Raw genomic sequence first — 26,764 nt, forward strand, 5'->3', positions numbered from 1 at the left:
CATAAATAAAAATGTTTTTTCAAAAAATGAAACTCCACGAGCACCGCGTTCTAACTTGGGGCCTCCATAATCTCGTGAAGTTTCAAATGATTCAGTGCACCCAGTTTGGAGAAAAATCTTATAGATCTTTTGACATTTTGGCATCTATAAATGACACTTTCATAACGCCTTAACTACTCGGCCGATATTGTTCGCGCGTTAGTCAACTACCGTAAATGTAGGAATGTTAATGCTGATTTAACGCGTACTTCGATATCTACGCTAAAACCTACGATATACTGAGCTACAGATCTCGGTAGTTACGGAGCCCTCGGTGTTCGCACAACGGGCGTGTTAATTTTATTAGACGCTCCAGTCCCGTGCGTGCAAGGAGCAATCGGAATTAATATAACATTGACGCGTTCGAGCGACTCGCCATCTTGGACCTTTGTCAAGCCGTCGACGCGGAGTGGCTCGCGAGCGCTCGCTAAGACCCAGGCCAATATGTACAGAGAACTCTATGTAGTCCCTCGATTATACTTTACAATCGTTCCCTCCTCTCTATTCGCATTTTCAGCGCATTCGGAGCACCTAGAACCCGCGCGCGCAGAATCCTTCGCGACGCGACTATTTATTATTTTACATCGTACAATGCAGGAGCGATGCGACGAGTCGAAGTACACTTCATCGACTCGACTTACTCGAATTCGAAGAAATCGCCAGCTCGAGTCTTGAACTCGAGCCGACGATCCAACGGAAAGAGAAACGCGTCCGCATAAATTTGGCGCGACTACTCGAGCGAATTGGCGAGTGAAGGACTCTTCGGACTATCCGACACGAATCGGTTCGAAATGCCGTAACATTTGTTTCAACGGCACCGTTCAGCCTATCCAACCTACGAACAGTTCGAACAATGCGAAGTGACAATCAAAACACACCACGCAACGTATTACCGAATTAACCCTTTCGCTACGACGGGTGACTATAGTCACCGTACGTTTGGTCCAATATTGCCTGCACGGTCAGACGAATTTCGCCCGTATGTCGAAAAGGCTCCGTATTCGAAGGGTTAACGCCGGTACGTAGTCGGGACCGACACATGTCGGGCACCGCGAATGGACCTTAACTCTTATCCGCGCCAATATCTCGAGTTAAAATAAAAATGACTCGAATTATCCAGTTAAGATGTTCAACTCGTCACACCGGACAATGAAGTAACCGCCACATCGATCGTTAGTCTTTATGGCACGTAGCATCGCTAACTACCCAAGCGCGTCTACGGTCTACGGTCTACGGTCTACAGTTCAATTTTCCATAGGGGCCGAGTATTAAAGGAAACGGTTAAACATAAGACACTCGATTTCGCAACAGTCGACCCATGGAAAACCCGTGACAAATTCCTTCCCCTCTAAGTGGGAGAGTGCGTGCAAGTTCCGCGGGAGCTACGTCTCATTTTCTCGTCCATTCTCGCAGGTGCGCTACTGGCGAACGATGCGCTCGTCCCCGGAGGAGAGGACGATGTTGGTCACCGGTTGCGGCTGGCTGGACCCGTTGCCCCATGGATTTTGCTCCTTGTTGTCCCCCAGGAAGATCCACTGCTCGAACTTTTTGCCAACCGCGCCTACGGACTGCTTGTTCGCCTCTGCCGAGCCGCTCTCCCCCTGGGAGTCCTTGCCAGGTGATTTGTACTCCGACACGTAGACTACCTGTCGGTCGGTCTCGTCTCTCACCCTGGAGGCGTCGGTCCTCCTGGGAGGCACCGGGGGCTTCTTGCTGGCCGGAGGTTTGCCGTTCGACGTGGCGTCCTTCCTGGGTTTTCGAGGCTCTCCGTTGCCCTCCATGATGGCGATGATCTCCTCGCTCTCGCTGTCCGGCTCGTGCACGTCCTCTCGACTGGTCGACACCTTGATCTCCGTGACGTAGGTCATCCTCTGGGGGGTGCCACTCAACGGCATTGGTGTGCTGGGCAAAGGAGGCCTCGACTCCAAGTCCTGCCTCGACGTCGCGACGCCCGGCTCCCTCGCGACTCCGCTGTCCTCGCTGTTCTCCCCGCTGGACACGCTGACGTTGCTAACGTTTCGTCTATCGTCAGAACTTAAGGATAAATTCTTGCTGTTCACCGTGACGCCCGAACCGAACTCGTACCCATCGTCGTCGTCTTCCTCTTCCTCCTCCTCTTCACCCTCTACGCCGCCACGCGCGTTCTCCTTGTTCGAGGCGTTGACGATCCTCCTCGCGAAGTGTGTCTCGTAAGACGAGTTCTCGACGGAAGGTGGTCTCGGGTAATTGGAGGTCGTCAGGTTCTCTCTGGGACTCCCGGTCTCGAATCTGGTCTTGCGAGTCTGGAAGCTCGAATTGGAGCCGCCCTCGCTCTTTGGGGTCGAGGCCACCACGACTTCGGATTCCAGAGACCGAATCGTCATCGCCTCCGGCCTCGAAGAGGGCATTCGCGAACGAGGAGTCTCCGAGTCGACGTCCCCGTCTCGCTTCTTCGACAAATATGAGCCCTTCGCATCGTCAACGACTCGTCGCTCCGCATCGATGATGCCCTTCAAGGGATCGCTACGTTTGCTACAGCCAATGCCGTGTCTACTAGACCTCTGCTCGCACCCTGGACAGCTTATATCCAAGATGATCTTCCTCATAGGTTCTTCAAGGACCTCCGTTTTTCCCGCGTAGACAGAGACCTCTTTCTTCGACATCCTCTCCGCGTCACCGGGCGCGCTCGAGAGGTCGACCTTGACGTCGCTGGAGACGGGTGCTTCGGGAATATGCGAGTCCAGGAAATGCAAAGCCTTGTCGAACCTCTCCTCCACCACTGGCGCGTCGTCCTTGATGCCCTCGTCCTCGTCGTCCGGTGGAGGCCTCGCCTGGCGGAAGTCCAGCTCGACCTCTTCAGGGGTGGGGCTGTGAACGACTCCACCGTCGTTAACTATTCTCGCCAGGGAATTATCTATATCAGGGTTGAAAGCCCTCTCGGAATGAACGAATTCCTGCGTCAACCTTTTACTCAGCGGTAGGTTGTAGAGCTCGATGCTGGTCTCCAGGGCACCGTCCGACACGTTGAAGCGATCTTCCGGGGTCTTCGAGGCCTCCTCCTTGGGCTTGATCTCCACCGCTGACTTGGACCTCTCCAGGGTCCCGCTGCTCTTCTTCCTAACCCGCGGACTCTGCGCCTCCTCGGGCTCTCCACCTTTGTTCCAGACGGCATCCTCCAGGGTGCCCCACTCGTCGGACTTCTTCAGCTTGCGCCGCTCGAAGGTGTCCGTCTGGTCGAGCCTGGTGAGATCCTCGGACGACTCGTTCACGTCCTCTGGAGGCAAAGGAGCCTTCCTCTTCTTCGAGCCTGCCTCCGTCATGTCCAGGCTCTGAGCCCTCTCCAACGTCGCCGAGGATTTGTTCTCGTACCTAGAAAGGTCCCCCAGGCTCGCCGCTTTCCTGTACACGTCGTCTCCGTCGTCCACCTCGGGCACCGGGGTGCGGTGTATCGTGATATCGGCGGGGTTCAGCTCGATGGTCGTGAAGCTGTTCTGCACTTCGCTGTCGGTGTCCGACTCCGAGCCTCTACCTCGCGCCGCGTCGACCTGGTTTTCCAACCGTTGTCGACGAGCCTCGGCTCCGTCACTGACCTCTCGAGCCCTGTTTTCGTGATCCTCGAGAGACTCCGAGTAATCCGCGATACCGTCGACACCGTCATCTCTCTCCGTTCCTCGAGCGGATACAGGACTCCTACCGGGCGAGCTCCCAGACTGGGTGGAACCAGCCCTCGGCGGTGCGGGAGCTTTCCTCTTATTCTTCTGCGGACTCTTCGGGTCTTCCGGGTCGCTCGACTCCTGGGCGATGAGCCTCTGGACGCTCGGCGTCTCGGCGCTGTTTTTTCGGTTCCTGCGAGCAGCCAGGGCGGCGTTGTGCACCTCTGTGGGCACCTCCGAGGGAACCTCGATTGGTACCTCGGTGGCCGTCTCTCCGTGACTCTCCTGACTCCCAGTGGAAGTCTCTGGAAGACCAGCGTCAGGCCGGTCGGGAAGGTCGATACCTTCCAGCTCGTTGCCCTCCACTTTTAATACCCTCTTAGGTTTGAGCCCAGGACCAGGATTCTCGCGCTGTCGCAAGCTCTCCACCGTGACTTTCTTCCCATCGGCCACGGGGCAGGTTTCCACCACCGCTACCGAGTTCCTCCCTCGTTTTTCCATGTCCGTTTTCCTGGAGTGCCGGCGCTCCAGGTTCGCATTGTGCTCGTTCTGGTTCTCGATACGGTGGACAGTGCCGTCCAGGGCGGGCAGGACCTTGATCCCGAATTTATGGTGATTGTTCCTGGCCTCGTCGTGGCGCCGCTCCAGAGTCTGGTTGCCTGGGGTCGACTTGGAGGACCTCAGGGTGGAGTTGGTGGTCGAGTGGCTCGAGCCAAGGGACTCGTTGGGATCGGCAACGAAGAGTCTCTTTGCCGAGCCGCTTTTCCGCGCTTGCGAAAGCTCAGGGATCGACTGGCTCCTGTAGAGGGGATGGCAGATCCTCGTCGGACTTGGACCCACCGTCTTCTTCAGCAACGTCGCCGGCCTCGAGCCCGAACCTCCGCTCTCGACCTCCAGCTCCACGTCGTAGGGCGAGGCGTAACTCAGGATCGTTAGCGCGTCCTCGTACACCATGCTCCTGAAGCTGATCTTCACGCTGGCTATGCGGTCCCCTGATCCGAAACAAAGAATTAAAAGATCATTCCAAGATTAATCTCCCATGAAAGTCGCGTCCGAGGAGTCAATCGTTTATGTAACTTTTCTCCCAACTGAGGGGTACGGAATTTTTCGAAACTTTCCCAAATAAATATGGAGGCCCTAGGAAAGGTCCTGACCCCCATGAAATGTCATTTTCTATACAAAGTAAAAACATAATTACAAAGAAATTAATTAATGAAATTTCATGGATGTCGGGACCCTTCTCAGAGCCTCCATATCCACGTGAGAGGATTTCTATCGGTTCGTTCCACCCAGTTTCAGGAGAAGTTTCATAAGCGACTAACCCTTCGGAAGCCAACCTTACACCCTCCGATTGCCCGTGAAACGCGATAGATGGTTAACTAAAAAATCTATTTTTTTTCTCAAGAACCGACCTGGATGCACGCGTCCCGACTCGGAAGCTGGTCCCCGGTGAAGAAGATCCTTCACGAAGATGCCCTCTCGCATGTTGCCGCAGACGTTGAATCCCAGTCCCGTGAAGTCGCGGCTCCTGAGGCTGACGACGCTCACCCTGGTCGCCCTCGGCTACGGAGGAGCAAATTCCGCCCTTTAATCGGCGTTCTACGCGGAGAGGAAAAACTCATGGCCATGTATAGGACGACTCACCCCGAGGCAGGAGTCATCCAGGGTGCGCCTCTTGTCGGCGCGGTTCGCGGAGCCGAGGCCCAAGGAGGACCAAGGGCTGGACCATCTCGTGGAGTCCTTAGCAGGAGTGTCCGTAGGGGTTAAGGACACCGGCCTCTCCAGGCTTCGTCCTACCGCCGGCGTGGGGTCCTTGAAGCAGGGATTGTCGAAGGCATAGGCGTCCTCCACGATTTCGGGGTCCGTCACCAGCACCAGGTGTTTACCTGCAAGGACCAACGACCTCGTCAGACTTACCGAGGGGATTATCCTTTCATTTCTCGGCGTTGCAGGGATTTAAGAAAACAAAAAAATAACCATAAATAGGGAAATCACCGATAGCCGACCTTCGTATCGCCCGACACCTCTGTTAGGCGTAACTCGAGTCGGCTCTTCCTTCTCGAGCGTGTACCTACGATTTACCGTCGTGTACTTTTCGTTTCCTTCTCGAGGCCTCGCGCATGCGATCGGCTCATCGAAGCTCGCGCTCGCCTAGGCATCGCTCCGCCTGTTTTTCACCTATGCAATTCGCTCCTAGAAAAACGTTTCGCAACGGAAACTGCCGACTCGTCCCGGCGACGTCTGCTGAGCCTTGAGGCCCGGTCGGAGCGTAAAAGGCGAATGAGATCTCGAGGACGTCTTGCCCGCGGCAAGAGCCTCGTTTAAGGGGATTCCGCGGTTGAAAAAGGACGGCCGTTTCGACGAAAGGTGCGATTTCCCGTGTCGCTTACCCCCCCTCGCAAAAAGTGGGGAAAATCAGCGAGCGCGGTTTCCCGAGTAAAGGAGGATCCTCGGAGGAGCCTTGAACGAGGGGAGGGTCGATGCCGATGATAACGCGCTCCCTGGACCGTCAGTAAATATTCACGAAATTCGCGCACTTATAGTACGTAAGGGTCATGGTGAAATTAGAAATTTCGCTATTAAGGTTGTAAATGTGAATCGACCTGGCTTTGATATAAATGTCTAGATAAATTTACACTATTTCAATATCCCGTTGAAATTCTGCAGGGAAATCAATACATTTCTGTTCTAATCTAAACTCGTGCACTAAACTAGAATTTACAAAATGTTGTAAGTTTCGTTTGAAAATGTGTTAGAATAATGGTATACCAGGCCCAAATGAAGCTTCCGGCGAAAGTGTAAAGTTACGATATATTTTTTTTTTTAACAGGGTACCTAAATATCTCTATTTGTTCAGGGAGATGATATCCGCACGTGCGTGATTTTTAAGGCGAATAACATCTCGAGAACTTCTTGCCCAAGAGTCTCGTTTAACCCTTTCGCTCCTAAGGTCGGCTATAGCTGACCTCTACAAAACAACCCCCAGAGCAAAGGGACACCTGGAGTCACAATATGTACACATGTACATTTCTGTTCTAATCTAAACTCGTGCACTAAACTAGAATTTACGAAATGTTGTAAGTTTCGTTTGAAAATGTGTTAGAATAATGGTATACCAGGCCTAAATGAAGCTTCTGGAGAAAGTGTAGTTACGATATATTTTTTTTTTTAACAGGGTACCTAAATATCTCTATTTGTTCAGGGAGATGGTATCCGCACGTGCGTGATTTTTAAGGCGAATAACATCTCGAGACTTCTTACCCAAGAGTCTCGTTTAACCCTTTCACTCCTAAGGTCGGCTATAGCTGACCTCCACAAAACAACCCCCAGAGCAAACGACACCTGTAGTCGCAATATGTACACACGAGACGCAATGTTCCGTTCAGGGACGGATAGCGAAAGGGTTAAAGGTATTCCGCATCCAAAAAAGGACGACCGCTTAGATGAAAGGTGTGACTTTCCTGCGTCGCTCGTCCCCTTTGCAAAGAGGTAAAAAAAGAAAACCAGCGAGTACCGTTTCAAAGACATGGAAGGATCTCTTCGAAGGATCCTCGAACTAGGCGAGGTCGTTGCCGATGGTAACGCGCTCCTACGTACTCGAGCCGTACGTACGTACCCACGTACCTCTGGGTGTACTTATCATTGCCGGGAGGACGATACCCGAGGTGGAGGCGAGGCCATGTTTGGACTGCGAATCGACAGGAAGGAAACGCATTCTTCGCAACGCTCACGGTGTACCGCTATATCTGTATCTATCCACGACTTGTCCATTACCGGCGCACGGTTGTACATGCGGAGTATGTACATAGGTACATACACGCGGAGAAACACGGGTTAGGTGCTCGTAGAGCACGCGGACGCGTGTCCGCGCGTGCGAGATCCGCGCGTATGTACTCGGGGATCTCTACGCCGGTCGGTGATAGGGCGAATTACGCAATTGCTCGCAGGAGACGAGTACCTGGAATGTTCTAAATCGACCACGAGGACATGGCGCAAAAACCGGGAGATGCGATCGCCCGGTACATTACTTTCAATCACGATCCCTTGATTGTTATTGCTACGTGCGCGCGAGCGAAAAGTCCTCGATAAGTCATCCGCGAGGACTAGAGTCTTGTGCAATGCTTCTCAAAACTATGAAAAAGTACCCGCGACAAGGAGTCCCGGAGTTCTTGCGACACCTTTACGACCCGATTGTGCAAGACGCTCTTCCGACCTCTCCCGTCGTTAGTTTAGTTATCGAGCGTGGCGTTAACTCTTTATCATGCGCGCATGCCATCGGACGAATTTCCTCGCGAAAGAAGAAAAAAAAAAATTACTAACGAGCTAATCGATAAAGTATACTCGCAAGGACGAGCGGCGCGACTTCGACGCAGGACGATTTGGGACTTAACGACACGTGGCATTCGGGGGATAACCCGCCTCTAATCTCCATTCGATGATTTCGCGGTGGCCTTCCATCCGAGCAATCCGTGAATATTTAAGCCCCCGGGCGAGGTTGCGACGTCGTTTCTGGAATCCGGCTGCGTCTTCCGTTCGCATCCTCCGAGCATCCTTTTGATCCCGCGTATGCCATAGACTGTTTACCCGAAAACTAAAAAACAATTAAAATTCAGAAACCGCTTGAAGGAAACAATTCATCATTTCAGTTCCATCCAGCCATTCAATGTCGCGTGGATTCGAAATTTCGGGACCGAGGACATTTTCGAGATGCCGAAAAGGTGCGATGACCGCCAAAGGTGGTCCCGAGGGACGAATTCAGAATTTCAGAGCTCCAGCTTCTCTCGGCCTCGCTCGGCGAAGGTTCTCGATTTTAATTTTCCGACGTTGAAGAAACCCGACACCCCGCGAAGATAGGGCCAAGGAACGTCTTTGGAATTCCAAGAGCTGAAAGGTTCCCTTGAATCCCATGACCTTATCACGGGTTTTGGACGTCAAGGAGACCCTCCAACTTCCTAAGGCAATCCCGAAGAACGTCCCCAAAATCCCAGAAAAATCCCCTAGACCCATCTTTTCGATTTAAAATGGTCGATACCAAAGAGTCAAGACAACCCGCGAAAACGATTAAAATAATAAATAAATTCCCGAAATTCCAAGGAGAACCTAAAATCCTCCATGGCATCTCTCGGCGGAGCTTTTCGATTTTCAATTTCCGACGTCAAAACAGACCCGACGACCCGCGAGAACGACTCCGTGGGGTCTTCGCGAGAATTTCAAAGAATGCTCCAATTTTTCCCCGGCGTCGGTCGCCGGGTGTTTTTGTGATTTATTTACGAAAACAATCGTCACCGTCGCCACTCGCTCTACGCCTCTGCAGGTGACGCCAATGCGCGCATACCATGGGCACCAAGGTGAGCTGGCTCGTTCCCTCCACCCTGCGCCTTCTTCGCCATAAGCTACGAGTCGTGATTCTCTCGCCCCACCCCGGCAGCGTTGCGTATATATGTACCGGCGTACCAGAGTACCTGCGTACCTCCGTACCTACGTACCTGCGCAACTCCATCCCTACGTACCTCCGTACCTCCGTCCCCTCTGCACACACGAAAGCATCCCCTACACCCCCTCGATCCCTTCATCTCCGTCTCCAAATACAGGTCCCCCCAGATTACAGATAGGAAACCCCCCACAACCCCATAAATTAATCCCGAAAATGTTCCGCGACACCGACGTCACAAAGATGGGGAGGGGGATTTATTCGGGCGAAAGTTCCCCACGTTTGGTCCAGTCAAGGTCGCGATCGTCATCTAGCAAAATCCCGCGGATTTCATGCGTCCGTTCGTTCGCGAAGGCCGGGTCCGACAACGTGTAATCAACCGTCGGTTTAATTAGCCGCTCTCTTAAGATACCGCGAGCCGATCTCTCGCAGTTTGTCCGGAGAAACGTCGAGGCCCGATCGGCTCGGGTCTCGGATGTCCCGCGAGCGATTAACCCGGCTACTTAATTCCTCCGATCGACGGCTCGCGGAGGCGAAGACACGTGTTGGCATAGAGTTAGATCGGTAAACGTCTCCGAGTCGGATTTAAAACCGGGGAATAAGATCCCCACGGTGGGTCGCGTCCCTCCACGCCGAGAAATCCGATCGCAGACACCTCGAAGGTAACGGGCCTAATATCGAGAGACAACCGTGCATTTACTCCCGGTGGATTAGTCACGTGTAACGCGACGCACGAGACCGGGAAATGGTAAAGAGGTACGCGGTGGAACGATTTCATTAGCATGGAGAGATGGGCTTTTTTCCTGTTCCGAGATTTCATTCGATTATCCGAGGGGTTAATAGGTTTTATGCTTATTACAGGAGCGTATCTCGACCACCCAGGACATATTTGTCACCTGAATCTTCGTAGTTAGAGATAAGCGGGGGCTCGAGATGGAGTCGTCGAAATATGTACTACAAATAGGGTACAAAGGCATCCGTAGTATTATATAAAGAGGGGAGTATATCATCTATGGGCGTGATCAATTTTAAATCCGAGTCGATTTTTATTGGACTTTTACAGATACCTTCTGTATAGAATGTATAGAGGACGTAGGCTTTGTTCCATTACTCCATCGAATCGGGGAGTTTATTGACGAAATAGAAACAATATCAATTGATTCCATTGTTATCGTGGTCATAGGATGGAACGGCTCGCGGAATTGTTGGCGTCCCACCCCTGGCTCGGCAATGGAATGAAAGAAATGTTACCATAAAGTATTGTTCGGCGCAATCGAGATTGTACAGAAAAAAAAAAGAAAAAAAAACATCATGCGAAACGGACTGGACTAAGAGGTGTTATGAAAATAATGCATCAAAAGTGGAGTATCGAAAAATCCTAAATTGTTTGGTCAAAATTGAGTGTGAGATATGGCGTATTAATAGTAAGTATCGGAAAACAGTGGTCCAATAATTCCCGGACCGTCTTTCATCTCGTTCGGTACAGATCCGAAGATGCAGAGCGCGGTTCTACGTTACCTGTTCTGGGCGAGCTCGTTTACGATACTCCTCGGCGGTCGATTCGCTGTATAAAGCGGAGGAACATCCGAAAGGGGACGAAGGATACGAGAGCTGCCTTGCCAAGTAGTCATTGGCAACGCACTCTTGACCGACAAAGGAGTCATCGCGAGGCCCTCCAGGGCGGCGCGTTTGGCTCGCTCAAGGCGGTGCCCATTAGTCCCGGCGATTTAGCGACCCTGAAGACCACCTGCGGATCCAGGAACCGAGTTACGCCACTCGGGGCATTCCTCCCCATCGATCGCGATGCACCTCGAATTTAAGATACCGATCGCGCACTCGAGAGCGCGTAATGCGTTGCTAGAAATGATATATATGTATCGATATACAAGTAACCCTCCTATACACGGTAGATAGGTCCCTAGAAAATGCCGCGTTAGGTGAAACCGTGTTATATGAGACTCAGAGCCAGTACAAAAAAGGGGAATTACGTTCCGAAAACCTATTAAAAACGAACTTTTTTTTTTAATTCCATATAAGCAGCTTCATTTTTATTAAAAATATAAATGTATGTATAGCACCAAACGAAAGAAAAAAAACAAGAGATATTACATTCATGTACAGGCACTATAGTTTATTATTCCTTCCCGCCATTATTTTAAGGTAATTTAGTTTTCAAATATGTTAAACAAAAATCATGTTATCCAGTACTGTAGGGGTACAGTGGTTGTACAAAGGTTTTCGCAATTTTCTTATCGTGTTAGAGCGAAACAGTGTTTATAAGGTGCAGTGCTATACGAGGGTTCCCGCAATTTATCTTAGCATGTTAGAGCGAAACCGTGTTATAGGATGCCGTGTTGTAGGAGGGCTACCTGTATATATGTGTTGAATTAAAAAATATATACATACCCAATTTAATTCAACACCTTTCTTCTATACGGAGATAGATAGATCAAGAAATCGAAGAATCGACGATCATTAACGACTACTCAGTCACGTCATCTTCACGCTTTCGCAGACTTTTTCTAGAAATAAGTAATCTAAACATTCCGCAAGTATGAAAATACTATTGAATTTTGCTTGGCACTGATTAAAAAATATATATATAAATTGAGGGAATCAAAGTAAGCGATTGCGATCTAAATTGCGCGCATTTTCTCTGGAGAGGAAGTGTAAGTTGGAACTTTTATACGGCGAGATGTGTTAAAAGTGATGTTAACATTAATGCGCGTGCCTATCGAGTTTTTAATGATTTAGTAGAGGATGCAAGAAAAGAACCGTCAGATAAGGAGGGTGGGAAACGATCTGAGAGTGGTTTCCGGGCAGAGTAGGGATTTCGATAAGTCTCGCAAGACTGCTCGTCGAGGCGCTTCCGCGAGTAATTCCGCAACGAGATCGCGGTCATTGACACGACGCGTAACCATCGTTGCGACTCGCCATTGACTCGCCTCGAGATTACATCGCCTAATAGTCAATGTAATCTGGGGTATCTGCGCTCTCGCGTCCGATCGAGCATGCCGGTGATCGGTATCCAGAGCTCGAAGTCGCGAAATCCGGATCAGGATCCCGAGGTCGGGTGCGGTTTCGCGAACGAGCGAACGAGGAACGACGAGGCAAGGTGCATCGTCCAAAGGACAGGAAAGACGTAAAACTTAAGCCACAGAGACTCGATCTTCGCGATTTCCCGGAAATATCAGGAAGGCAAGTCAAGACCGAGGAGTACGGGAGATCGGGTACAATTCAAACGCGATACATGTACAATTGCATCGTCGATTACGAGTACGTCGATAATTAATAAAATCTAATAAACTTCATCAACCCCATACACGTGCGCAAATAGTCCGAAACAATTCCCAAAAAGGTGACCAGTCGATTAAAATCGTGTAATCCCAAAGACTCGGAATAGATAAGACGTGGTTATCATTTCCTATTCCTTGAATTTCCGTATATCGATCAATTTGCGAGGCATTACTTCGTATCAAAGAATTCCTATTATTTTCGTGTTTTTTTTTTCTTTTTTTTTTATTCCTTTTGGTCTTCACGCCTTATACGTTGCAAATAGAGCGCCATATTTTCTGCGTAAATATTTTTGGGTAAGAAAAACAAAACAATTCTCAGCTGAAAAACGTTTACACTTACCCCCGATCGCCATTACAGTCGGGGATGGGCTGGACGCATTGAATGGTTCGATCGGCGAGCGATCGACGGGCGATCGACAGCGCCGAGGTGGGTGGCTGGGAGGTGAGCGGACATGCCGGAATCGGAGGAGGAAATGCCGGACCGGCGAGAGAGGCCGGGAGAATGACAACAGCCGCGATTATGCAGAAATGCGAGGCGTGGCGTGCGTAAAAAAAAAAAACGAAGGCGCCTTAAGTGACGTCTATTGATGCGGAGGTCGCGGCGTGCGTTCAGCGATCGACTTCGTCTGGACGAGTAGACATTTTTGGAGTATCTGCTCCAAAAATCTGCGGATCCTATACCGTTAAAAATATCTGGTCGAAATATTGTACATCTATAGTCGAAGTCATTTCAAGAAGCAATACATGAAAATATCATATACAATTGTTGTCCAGGATTTTAGGCGAACCAATGCAGGATTTTCAATTGAACCTCTGAGACTTCATGCGCGCTTGTGTACAAAGGTACATGGGAGTACGACTGTCATGAGCCACGTATACAAAAAAAATAGAAAGTTAGATCATTTTCTTTATCGATTTTCGACCGAGTACACATGTGCAATTGTACATATATCGAGAAAAGCACGTTTCAATACATTTATTAACATTGGCACTAATTTCATTCCTCTTACCGTTGCGTTCATAATTTGCATACACTTTTGTGGACGAACTATCGCGTAAGAGTGTGGGGTACATCAGTGAGGGTTTCGTTTTAAGTGCCGCTATATATCTGGTTTTGGTACACGTTTCTACTCGAAAATCTTCGAAACACCGAGGACATATTTAACAGGGTAAGATTGCATCCGAAGTCCGGACTTTACCTTTACACGATCTCTACGGTGGAGGGATCGCCCCTAAAGTCGCGACCGGATCTCGAGCCAGCAGTTTTATAGAATACCTCGCGTGAACTAAGACGTAGTTCGGAGTTTTATTTATTAGCGAGATAAGAAAGAGAAAGAGAGAGAGAGAGAGAGAGACCCAACGGAGCGTTCGACCGGTACTACGAATTCTTGGTCGCGTCGCGCGTTTAACCGGTTACGTGTGGCCGCGTGTGTGTGTGTGTGTCCTCTGGAAATTTACTCCGGAGAGGAGATCTCGCGAAACTATCGAAAGTCACGTCGCGAGTATCTCGAGACGAGCGTTAACTGCATCTTTCGTGCAATTAAGCACCACAATGCCTCATGTCCGTAAAAATAGCACTGGGTTGTACATCGAGCGAGCCTCCGAGGAAGAAAATCTCTACCCCAAAAATTTGTATAATAAAAAAAGAATATCAAGATTCGATAACTTCCGGCTCCACGTGGAAATTACATCATATCGAATTTTATTCAAGAGTAAAATAGTCATTCTTGCAGCCGAACGCTCGAGATACATCCGAATATCGACTGTAGATTGACGTCCAGACCAATACATACCAATAATACTTTTATCTCTCTGTCAATAAGTGTCCGAGTAACCCCTCGATCTGACTGTCTCAGTTTGGCGTAATTCCGAAATACAAACTATACTTTCGAAGTTTCGACCAGCTTTACTAATTCGCGAAGCGGGAAAACGTCGAGGACCAACTAAACTCGACAATGCCTCGGGTTTGTAAAAATAGGAATAGGTTAAACTTAGGGTAATTGTCGACGTAAGGCTGGACGCTTTTTACGGCCTCGGCCATCTAGACGCGGTGCACTTCGTGACGTAAGCCGCCGCTTGTGTCGAGAGCATTAACGACGGGAAAACGGCGTTTAAAATTACGCGGCGAGAACGCCGTGGGCCGGGAAGAAACGCGTCGCGGTGCTGCGGAAAAATCGTGGGATCGTCGGTTCCGCGGAGGAATGAATAATTCACGGGGCGGGAAGGCGGAAATCAAAAGTGGAACTCGAGAGGAAACCTGCCCCGCGAGTTAACCTAAGCGTTGACCCCCGAGCGACACGTCGCAATTATTTACAGGGTGACTCTCGAGCTCTTAGAGGCGATAACCGCATATTTCTATGTACGCATAATTGCACGCATGCGAGCCTCCACGTACTGATACGGGCTTACACGGAATCGCCTGTAAATTATGCCTGGTACTATCCGGCGATAAGAGCAGCGGATCGCGACATGTAAACAGCCCTTATTCGCGAGAAAACGCAAGCAAAGGATCTCTACTTCGAAATAATTTCCCAGCGGCCATTTTGTCCCGCGGGTCGATTTTTTCGCCTCGAATCGCTTATCGATCCATATTTTACAAGCGCCGTTCGCGACACCGATTCAAATCACGGCCTTATCGATAAAGGAAAATACGAGGTACGAGTCTCAATTATCTTCCTTTATCTTAACGTCAATAAACCACCGGCGTCGAAAGACGGCGCCCGCAAATACAGAAGTCGGGCGTCTGTGGAGTGACGTAGGAAAAGGTGGCGCTGAAATGATATCAACCTTGGGCGCAGCCACGTGGGCGACGCCATAGATCTATGTACGAAGAGACGGATTGAGGATAAAGTGAGATTTTAAACGAGGGGCGACACCATAGATCTAATATAAACAAACAAAACTCCTTGGTGTTTGCGATGGTTGACGGAGGTGTATCTACACTTCTGCACTTCTCGTGAAAAATGTACTACAGCTAGTTAAATTCATTACCCTGAAGGGCAGAAAGTACAGCTAACCCGAACAAACCGTGCGTTGTGTACCGTTTTTCAGGGCAAACAAACTTGCAAAAGAAAGCAGCAGTTACGGTATCCGTCCTCTAAAATGTTTGTATCTCCCTTTAAAACACGTGACTTTTATCAGGACAAGATGGCCGCCACCCATCCCTTCCTCTTACGTCTTCAGTCTCACCCATCCGTCTCTTCACAGATCTATAAGCGACATTATTCGATGGTGGGAGCAATTCTACTGTACTTCGGGGAGTGCATACGTTTTGGGCAATGTGATAAACCGAGCAACGTGTATGATACCAGGGGCATTCTTCAAAATGGCCGACTTACCGCATTGCCCACAACGCATCGACAAAATCTCGCCACCGCGCTTCCCACTCGGAGATCGGAAGCCCGATGAGCGTTATTCCCCACGTTCCCCGAGTGCTCCCATCCGCGAAGGGGCGGAGACCAACAATGAAAAACGAATCACGAGCCCGACCCATCCCCGTGGAATCCACCTGGAATCTGGGAGAGCTCGCGAGCGAGGGTCGGATGGCTCGCGTATCGCCCAGATCGGGACTCCGGATCAGCCCAGGCCTATCTTTTAATTATCCACCGCCACGGCGACAAAGATGGGCGTGGGACGCATCCTAGATCGTATACGGAGACAAGGATGAATCTCCGTGCCGAGGTTTGCCGAGTCTTACCTAGGCGCACCCCGAAGAAGCCGTCGAGGACTCTCCAGGTGAACGGAGCCACGTGGGTCGGATGTTCGGTGCACGGAGTGGGAAGTTTAGATCACGGAGAATGGCTTAAAATGACGTATAAAGATATATAAAGACGTATAAAGATATATAAAGACGTATAAAGATATATAAAGACGTATAAAGATATATAAAGCACAAGTCGAGGAGCTGCCCCGCTCGTCAGGCTCGGTCTAGCCGAACTGCCCGTTTATAAAAGCTCCCGGAGGATTCACACCGCGGACTCGCGAGGACCTTTGATCGTCAGCCTTAACGCGACTGATTCACGAGGTCAATTCGAGATTTTCGACGTCACCGCCAATAATTAATGCGGTCCGTGGTGTAGATCTTAACCTTTCGCCATATAACGAAGAGCCATATAACGCCTCGAATAACGTGCATCGTCAAAAGTGTACCGATATTTCGAGCACTTCCTGCTACAAATGAACACTAATACCAGAAACGGCGACACGTATACACGCATATACGCTGCATTTCGATGAACATTTCTATCTGAGAATTTGTACGAAAATATTTTCAACCAAAGTTATAACATTAGAGAATAGAAATCGATACAAATGTTGATAAATATCCTGCAGCGCGCTCTTCTCAAAATGCATATACTATTATGTACGTATACGAAAGCATCCGAGTCTTGTACCTACGTATCTTATGAAACCTGTAGATATATGTACTTTCGTCAGCAATTGCTAATGAATTTTCTTGATCTAAAATCTGAAAGGTTAAAAAAAAATGATGGACAGGCCATTTCGATCCCCACACCTCGAGCTCCACCCAATACCATTCTCTCGGTGGAATCGGCGAGTAAAAGTACAGCGACGAAAGTCGTTACACCTCGTCGATTCGCACGTGGGTGTCGGGTGACATCAGTAATCGTTAGCTAATAATGTCGCATTATCTCGCCTGGCGTATCGTCGGCCCTGGGGCGGTAATGCGCATCGCACCGCCTCAGAATTCCCATCCAAGGTGTCTCGGGCAATTACGATTTAAGGCCCAGCCCCAAGTAGTCTAAGGTCGCGTCTCGAGATACGAGTCATACGCCGAGTCATACGCCGAGAGTAACGAGCCTCGTGCGGCCGGCAATGCGAAACGCAACCGAGACGTGGGTGCGTTTAGGATGATGACACGCGTGAATCGGGCCTCGACGTTAATGCCGATTTACGACCGGCGTCGTATCGCAAGGAATATTTAACCTGACGTACCCGAAGCGTGTACGTCTACTCGTTATCTCCAGACTTCAATGGACGCGAGTAAACCGTTCCAATTCGGGTAGTAAGCCAGATCTTGGGCTAAAGTGACGCTCAATTATAGTCTTACCTTACGATTAGCCTACGTGGCGGTTTTCGACAACAATATACACGCAGAAACGTCCCACGTCCCCCCCGTTAGTAATTGCAAAAGTAATCCCACCTGGACCCACCTTTAGGCAGAACATGTCTGCATAATCTTACCGACGAGTCTGCGGACAAGTCCAGGAAAAATGTACAATTTAATTAACACTAAGTCTGGGCAAAATATATAATTATTCCAGGAATCGTAGCTTGAGTGTTTGGCACGCACTCGTCTTCGCTGCACACTGCTGACTGAATATTAATTATTAATCGCCGTTTGGATACTCGAGTTGGAACGTGAATGCGATAAGCATCGATCCTCAGCTCTGCGAATTTCTCCCTAATTTCCACGATAATTGGTCGCATCAGGTAAATGGGAGGAATTCACCTCTGGGGGCCGAGTTCGACCCGAAAGGGAAACTCGTTCCGTGAAAGAGATTAGGCCCTCTTAGGTGGCGATTACCTACCCTGGGTCGTGGGGTCGTCCCTTCGGACCGCAGAACACGAAACGCGGACATTTAGACGCATTTCGAGGCATTTTAACTTATTTCGAGACATCGACACATTTTGAGGCATTTCAAGGCCTTTGACGCATTTCAATGCATTTAACGCATTTAACGCATTTAACGCATTTAACGCATTTCGACGCCCCTGAAGTGACCGTGTCTCGTCTCGTGGCCGACTATTCAGCTTGCGCAAAGACCGAGGAATTCTCGCGGGTTCTCTTACGGTATCGTCTTCCTCTCTCCTGCGGCGACACAACGCGACGAAACGCCACATCGAATCCTACCGCGTACCTGGTGCGTACTAGACACAGAACTACGCACCAAATACCCGGGATTTGAGTGATTTTCGATAAAGCGATGGGTACCGATAAGCCCTCGCTAATCCAGCCGTTAAATCGAGGCTAATGCTCGCACAGGTACAATCGGAGCGAGGTCGACTCGTATCTCCAGGCCTAATTTTAATACCGGTTTGGGCAATATTTACCGGCCAGGAATAACGGCGGAGATAATATCCTCGTCAGGTGTAAAAAGTCCCTCCAGGTCAAACAGAAGAGTCGGCGGGCGACTTCCAAATATTTCTTTACACCCTCTCGAGCTCCACCCAGCGGCAAGAACAGGTGTTTATCTCTGTCCGAACATACAGTAAATACGGAAGCACCCGACGTCTAAAGGCTTTCTAGATTAGAGTGTCTCTAAAGACCCTATAATCTGATAACCATTTCTAAATCCAATTTATCCCTGAATCAGCGGCGATAAGGGGATCAAAGTTTTCCAGTCTTGCTCGCGCTTTCACGGTCGCAGGTGCATCCCCGAGATTTCGGGTTCCTGGGGAATCCACGTATTAGGCGAGTCCTCGTGAGGTGTCCCTCTTGTCGTTATCAGTACCTAATGCTTACACGTATCGAGTCGAGCGTGGTCGCGGATTTTTGCACGCACTCGTCCGCGGTCCCTATACTCAACTCTCTTAAGGTGAAGTGAAAGACATAGAGGAATTTGATCGAAGTCGATAAAAAAGAGTTTTCTAAATACCTACGTTGCCAACGTTCCTTTTTAGATTGACAGCGGTGTCGAATTATATTGGGTATTGCACCAAATGGCATGCTCCACCTATCGTTTTCGTACAATAATTATAAAGAAATCGAAGCAAAACTCCAGAATTCCTCTGGATTCATGCTTTCTGGGGCCCTAATTGACTGCAGAGGGACCCCCTGCGCCATCTGTGATTTCCAGGTCAATTAAATTTTCACTCCGAGACATCGTATTTCCATCGTTTCGGCGTAGAAGCGCATAAGACACTTTTTTGCCTTTAGCCCGTTCAGATGCGAGTTTATCGATTACCAGAGTGTTCTAAATTGTCGTAAAATTGTCCTGACACTCGGATATATCAGAGCCTTCAATAATTGTATATTAATCGAAATATGAAACCTCGACGCCATTTTAATTCTGGTCTGGACTAAATTAAAAAATTGTGTTGAAAAATCCAAATTCTGAATGTGTCAGGACAATTCTTAGATGATCACGAGTCATATGTCGAAGTTTCGGATAGTTTGGTCGAATACCCTTAAAAAAGAAGTGTTGTATTCGAATCGACTGATTTGAGGGGGATTTCACTTCACCTTAAATCATGGTCCCAGAAATAAGCTCACCTGGGAAGGTAATGTCCGCTCAAAATTTCGGATAAAATTAATACCACGCGAAGACATCGCAAAGGAAAGAAAGACCCGCTTTCGGATGAGAGTTATGCACGCGTGCACCCGTAAAACGTGCAGCAATGCGAGGCATGCATTCGCGTAGGATCGGCACGAACGCCTTCTTAGGTGCATCCCGGACTGGGCAGTGATTTGCGCAACGCGCGTGGGGAGTGTCGCCGATTTCAAGAATGGCGCCTCCATGAATTTGTACCCCCGCCACATTGTTAAAAATAGCTCGATATTTCGGCCTCTTTCGAATACATACCATGCCGATATGAAAAACCGCGACGCTCGGAATAGAGGTAAATCGTCTCGAGGAACAATTTCCAAGTACAGGAGGATTGTTTTGAGTTTGAAAAAAAATTTTGAATAAAATGGTAAGATGTGGGAAGAAGACAAAAATGTTAATACATTCACCTACCATAACGCACCGTATTCGAGATACGAAATTTCGAAATATTGTATACTAATTCACTGTTAAGCCATCAAATTTATAATTTTACTGCAACCTTATGTACGAAAAGCGTATGAATTTTATGAATTTTTTTGACAGTGAATATTTCGAATGGATATTTTTCAGAGGGTAAAAGCCCACGAGATTTGCATCGAAAATCGAGTTTCTGGGCATACCTACTTGTACGAGCCAAACGATGTATAATGTACACGCGTGGGCACACGCCACTTAACACACGATAGAAATGTAACATTCCGCAGAGCCTCTAAAAATCCGCCCGGTAAACCGGAGAAAACACGTCCGATAAATTTCGCATCTCGGGCCGTGCCGTGCTCGGGCATCGAATTCCATATTTCTGCGACGCACAATGCACCCGTAGTAAATCTTGCACGGTGTAATTATCAGCTGTGAGACCGGCTGCGGTGGGAAATTCGCTCTGGACGAAAGGGCGAAGAATTGCTAGAGAAATTCCGCGGGATTTCCGGGCCGCGACTCGCGGTAAAACCGCTCCGAGGCAAAAAAATTCCTTCCGAACAAAAGGGCGGAGAATTTGGGGAAAAAAATCCTGCGTGGTTTCCGTCACGATTTGCGTTCCTTCGCTCCCATATACTGACTACGAACAATGGAGCCAAGTTAAGGCATAAAATGCGCTTTGCGCGGAAAAAAGAAAACAGAAAATTATCGGTGAAATTCCCCAAACTTTTCAATACGCGGCGACTCACCCTCGCTTTTGCCCGCGCGATTACGAACAATTGACCAAAAGCCAAGATAAAAAATTCGCTCCGAACGAAAAAAAAAAAAATTATCGACAAAATTCCACGAGCTTTCCAATACACGGGCGATTCATCTTTGCTTTCGCCCGCGCGATTACGAAAAATTGACCTCAAGCCAAGATAAAAAATTCGCTCCGAACGAAAAAAAAAAATTATCGACAAAATTCCACGTGCTTTCCAATACACGGGCAACTCATCTCTGCTTTCGCCCGCGCGATTACGAACAATTGATCCCAAGCCAAGATAAAAAATTCGCTCCGAACGAAAAAAAGAAAGAAAAGAAACCAGAAAATTATCGGCGAAATTCCACGAGATTTCCAATACGGGGGCGACTCACCCTCGCTTTCGCGATTACGAACAGTGAAACCGAGCCAAGGCGAGAAATACACTCCGAACAAAAGGACGGAGAATTATCGATAAAATTCCCCAGGGTTTTCAATTCGCGCAGCGACTCGCCTTCGCTTTCGCCGGTGCGATTACGAACGGTGGGACCGAGCCAAGAGGAGAGATTCGCGCCTAACAAGAGGACGGAGAATTATCGTCGAAATTCCCCGGGGTTTCCAATTCGCGGGCGATTCGCACTCGCCGTCGCACGCGCGTGTCGCGATTACGGGCGCGCGCGTATTCGTCGCGTGACCCGGCTTCGGGCTCCCTCGGGTGCATACGTGCGTGCGTACTCGTCTCACACAGTCTCAGAAACGACATGCCATGCCTCCGGTGGTATCGGGCTCTCGACGACCTGGCGGGAGCCCGAAGCCGCACTTTCTAAAGGCCTTCGCCGGTTTTGCGAGCCGCGGCCCGGCCCGGCGTTCTATGCGCCTTGGTGCATGCACGCGTGCACCGCTAATTCCTCGGATTCCACGGCAGCGAGCACCGGAAGAGCCCCCGGGAACACGGAATTAGATCCGATCGCCGAGCGGAGCCTTCGGGCTCGTTAAAGTCTTTAGCGCTGATTTGTGCCCGCGCACCGCGGGGCCCGGGAGCCCCGACGATCCGTGACCAACGAGAAAAGTTACGGTACATATTTCAGGTCCCATTCGAGCGGAATGCGAAGCCGTCGCGGTGGAAATGGGTTAACAGTTCCGGAGATAGAAAGTTATGAAACTTGGTCGGATGACAGCGCCGCCGCGGCGTGCTCGTCCCTCTCTCTTCCGATCGGTATGCAACGAGACGGGTCCAAGTGGGTGCAACGAACGTGTCCCAGCTTCGTAAATCGTGGGCTCGGTCCGTCGCAAACAGCTGTTCGCGTCGGCGCGACGTCTACCGAACGAACGATGTCGATTCGACGTTCACTCGCCGTCGATCCAACGTTAACTCGCGCACCGGCGCGTTTCATTGAGAACCCAGAGTGAAAAGATGTCCTGGCCGTAACATCTCGCTCGGAATTGCTCGATAAAAGGGGGGGACCAAAAAAAAAAAAGAAAGAAATCGTCAAAGTCCCGAGAGGGAGCCGAGACCCGGTCGAGACGGAGCAGCGCTGCATTCCAGCTGCTCAGGTGGAAAGGGGCCGAGTGAATTCGTCCATTCCTCGGTACTTGGAAAGTACTTTCGAGCGCTGCTGTCAGCCGAGACCGATGGAAAGGTGGCCGGGATGCTTCTGGGTATCCTGCGGTAAATCCCGCGGCGTCCTGCGGCATCCTGCAGGTATCGCGCCAGGTATCCTGCGGCCCTCGATTTCGAGCACCTCGGACCCTCCCGAGTACTCGGTGGATTCCTCGGACGGAGTCCCGATATTCCGGGGAATCGGGCCGAGGAAAAGGGAGGGAACCGAGAGCCTCGAGAGCCGGAATTTCCAGGAGACTCCGAACTCGTCTCAGGAATGCAGGTGCACTCTCGAGGAGCGACTCGATACTCGATACCCGGCGATGCTCGAAATCCGTTTCCCCCATAACTCCCCTCTCTCTCCCCCCCAAAACATCTTAAAAACACGCCCGTACCCCACCGAAGCAATCCAAGGAAAAGGATTCCTCTCGGCAAACGAAACCGTCCCCGATTTATAATCATACTTCCCCCCTCTCCCCTTCGCACGGACGATTACGAAATACGCGGAATTGCCGGGTCGCGAGCGACGCCGTGTATTTTTCAATTTCTCTAAAGCAACGGCGAAGACTTCCAGAAACGAGAAGCCGCGCATCCTGGGGTCCAAGAGGGACGGAATTAAATCGCTCGGTCGAGGCCTCAAGTTTTCGAGCGATCGGCACGCGTCGCACTCGGAGATCTTGCTGGAATTTCGTACGTACGTATACGCGTACTCTCGTACACGTCCGTGTATCTGACGCCACGACGTGCAGCGTAATACGGCGAGCGTAGGCGCAAGAACGATCCGGGCTCGATATTGGTCTCCCGAGCTACCTGCACTCTCCCCCTTGTTTTCGCTCTTGCCATCCGAAACCTCGGGTTCGATCCCCGCGCTACACCGCGGGAGTTTCGAGGGAACCTATTCCACGTCGCGCAAAAACCCGAGTCTCTCCCCCGTGGTCGGGAACGAAAACATAAAGCCCATCGAGAAGGAAGGTCATTGCCATTCTTCCCAGAACGCGGGCATTAAAACCTGAATCCTCGCTCTCGACGACCTCGAAGGAGCCTTACGTAATCCGCATTTCGGGGCCCCCGGGTAAACATTCCCCTTTCCTGAATCAAAGTCTCTTTAAACGTTCCTTATGTAAACGTTCCTATGCATACATTTTCGCGACTTTGTACGTTTCAGGGTCGGTGAGGAGGTATTCTTCCCGCGCACTGGGTCGCGTATCTACGTCTCTCTCGCTCTTGTGGGAATTGCGTATTTGCGTCTCTCTCGCTCCCGTGGGAGCGTAGGGGCGATGCGGGTACGCCTCGACTCACCCTTGTGCTTGCGCCACTGCCTGTAGAGAAGAGCGGCCACCGCGAGGAGCAGGACCGTCGCGAGGAAGGTCCCGACGACGGCCCCCGCGACGCTTCCCGCGGCGAAGCAGCTCCCCCCGGCCTCCTCTTCCATGTCCCGTGTCGTGGTCCCTCTCAGGGCCGATCGGCGCGCATCGCCGGTACTCGCCACTCGCGCGATTCGCGCGCCTCCTGCGCCGCTGGCCGCGGCTGCGCGCGCACCCTGCCGGCCGCTCGGCTATCACACGGCTTTCACGAGGCGAGGCATTTCACCGGCGCTCGCCGCAACTCTGCCCGTCTCCGCGCGTGATACGTCGCTGATGGTGCCTGGCGCGCACCCCGAGCCGTACTGACCGGCCGCGGCCCGCCGAGCCGAACAGGTAGGCGCGCAACAGGTGCTTCTGAGACCCTCCGCGGTAAGAGTGGGGGAGGGGCGCCGCCGACCCCAGCGCTGCCGGCGGCCGCGGCCGGCGACTCGATCCAGCCTCGGCCGAGCCGCTCGTCTACGGTTTTTAGTCCGCTGTATTACACAGGTAATGTAACCGAGAATACGGGATTTTTACCGATTGTTTAACTGATGATTAATTTCCCCAAACTTTTAAGAGAATTTACATTTTTTCTAAGAAAATTCTGGGTATTTTCAACGTTTCAGGGAATTATAAAAGAGCGGATCGCCTACAGTTTTTGGCGCGTTGTGTACACGGGTAATGTAACCGAGAACACGGGAATTTAACCGAGAATTTAACCCATGATTAAATACTCCTAAAATCTAAGAGAATTTACATTTTTCGGTATAATTCGAGATATTTTTCAGATTTTTAACGAATTATGGGAGATAAGTATGGTTCTTAGAAATTTTCAAGTTTTTTAAAACGTTAGGTCATTTAAAGTCGCGGTACTAGAATCTCTGAACTTCCGGTAATTGGACAGGTCACGATTAATTGGATAATTTGGCGTAACCTTTTGAGCATCTTGAAATCGATGTCTCGTAAACGAGATTGCGAAATCACGGCGTATCGGCACCGGCACGCGTCGGACAGGGTGAATCGACCTTAAATCGGTCGAAAAGGTTGCGCCTTCGGTCTTGGCCATGTGAATGAAATTCCTGAACTCTCGGTTAATTGCCTCGGAGAATGTCACCGATTCCCCGCGCCTTTTACGGGCCAGATCGGCTGGAAATCCAGAGAGGGATTGTCCGCCGGTAGATAATGAATAAGAACTCCGTTAAATATCCCATTCCCCAATCGAGAGAGGAAGATTCAGACTCTACTCCGATTTAATTACACCCCGTGGCTCTGTATTTAGTTACCGTCCCGGTGTAAACTCGATTTCAGACGTGCCCCTTTCGGGCTCGCCCTTAGCGCGTAAGCACTCCTCGTTATTATCCGCAGGGACGAATGCAACGAATCATCCGCAATAACGATGGGTTCGGTTAAGTAGCTCGTAACTCAGTCCTAAGTTAATGGCACGCCATTACGCCGCTACTTTTCCCGGAGAAGCCGTCGATCCAAAATAAGCGGCTATCTCGATGCTTTATCGTTCGACTCGCCGGGCCCGAAAGACGGACGCGCTCAAATTGAATCTCTATTCATGACCGACAGCGCGGTACGTTTTCCTCCTGCGCCCGTGTAGGTTTAACGCGGGAATAAATTTCGGCGGCGACGAACGAATCAGCCGGCGGATTTATCTCTGCTGTTAACGGTGTTCGATAAGTATCGCAATCGTAATTCACCGGTGCTCTTGGGGGGAAGAAAGCGCGCGGGGCTCGGTAGCGCCTCGACTTCGCCTTCGCCGCGAGCGAATCGCAAATCGCCGCCCCCGCGATTTCTGCGATCCCCAGATACGTGGAAAATTGCCCGCCCCGTTAAATCCTGGAAACTGTGACCAACGTGAGATTAATTGTAAATATTTTCCAGATGACCGGCCGCTGAAGAAACATCGTGGGAGGAGTTATCGATGTCCAGGAATGCGCTGCCAGGAATGCGACGCCACATCCGTTATCGTCGATCGAAATTCGAGGCATGATAACGATTGTCGGGGCCTCGCCGGCGCCTGGCGTTATCCTAATTGTTATTCCGTCGATTTCGTTACGGCGGACAATGTCGATAGTTACCTACCTTGATGTATATTAGTGGCCGCGAATGCCTCTTCCGCGATCATGGCGCAAGTCGGTACGCGGAGGGAAGGCATTTGTGTCCGTCGATGTACGACCGAGTGCGTACAAGAACGCGAAAGGTTGCCGGTACAATGCGGAAACGCATCGTCCGCCTTATCGCACTCGACACTCCGTGGAAAGTGTACGAGGAGTCTCTCGAAGATCTCCCGAGGATCTTGGTACGTCTTCGGGCATGTCGCACCGCGTTGATATTACGCTAGAAATGTATGGCCGCGAGGGAAAAATTTCAAATCGAGACTTGTGGTCGTTAGATGCACTTTAACGCCTTCGGTGGATCTTTAGAGATATTCCAGCGAGTATTGTAACTTTTAGAGTCAAAAGGCGTCTTGTAGAAGTTAATGACTGTGGATAAGACGCGTCTTTCGGCGCTAAAAGCGAGGTACGAGGACTGACTTAGATGTAAGCCGTAAGTAGATTTAGTAGAGGACGAAGGGTAAAGGTAAAACATCTTCGTCATCCCCGGGTTAATTTTCATGCAAGGCTGCACCTCGCGCGAGACTCGTTTGAGACTCATCCTGGTTTATTTTCCTCAATTGGTAAGCAAACAACAGACTCCCAAGGCGTGTAAGTACACACTACGGTGTCATCGAGAATATGTCGCGTGTCGGCGCATCAATATTGAAAACGTCGATCTCAAGCGTGTTTCGCTGCTTCTTGCACCTCGAACGTGGACGACATATGTTAGGACGTATTATTGTCGCATTTACGAGAGATACTTATTTTCTCCTTCTCCCGATTATACAACGACCGGGTAAAAATCGGGAAACGTGGCCGAGCATAAATGGTCTACTTAAGACCTGCGTTCGCGGCGCATCGATGTCT

At 50.2% G+C, this 26,764-nt stretch overlaps 1 protein-coding gene across 2 annotated transcripts; it reads right to left on the reverse strand.

The window, feature by feature from the left end:
* Positions 1-24,095, reverse strand: LOC105698114. 2 transcript variants are annotated; one of them, XM_012422077.1, is made up of 4 exons: positions 23,749-24,095; positions 5,316-5,557; positions 5,084-5,234; positions 1-4,663 (listed from the first exon to the last, which is right to left on the reverse strand). In XM_012422077.1, the coding sequence occupies exons 1-4, from the start codon at positions 23,879-23,881 to the stop codon at positions 1,458-1,460; spliced, it is 3,732 nt and encodes a 1,243-aa protein (XP_012277500.1). In that variant the 5' UTR covers positions 23,882-24,095; the 3' UTR covers positions 1-1,457. The 2 variants fall into 2 exon arrangements, with proteins under 2 accessions (XP_012277500.1, XP_012277501.1); XM_012422078.2 differs by lacking the exon at positions 23,749-24,095 and adding an exon at positions 12,739-12,872.
* Between the last annotated feature and the right edge of the window lie 2,669 nt (positions 24,096-26,764).

This window comes from Orussus abietinus, unplaced genomic scaffold (assembly GCF_000612105.2).
Source record: "Orussus abietinus isolate OABI.00-Male unplaced genomic scaffold, Oabi_2.0 scaffold1, whole genome shotgun sequence".
NCBI lineage: Eukaryota > Metazoa > Arthropoda > Insecta > Hymenoptera > Orussidae > Orussus > Orussus abietinus.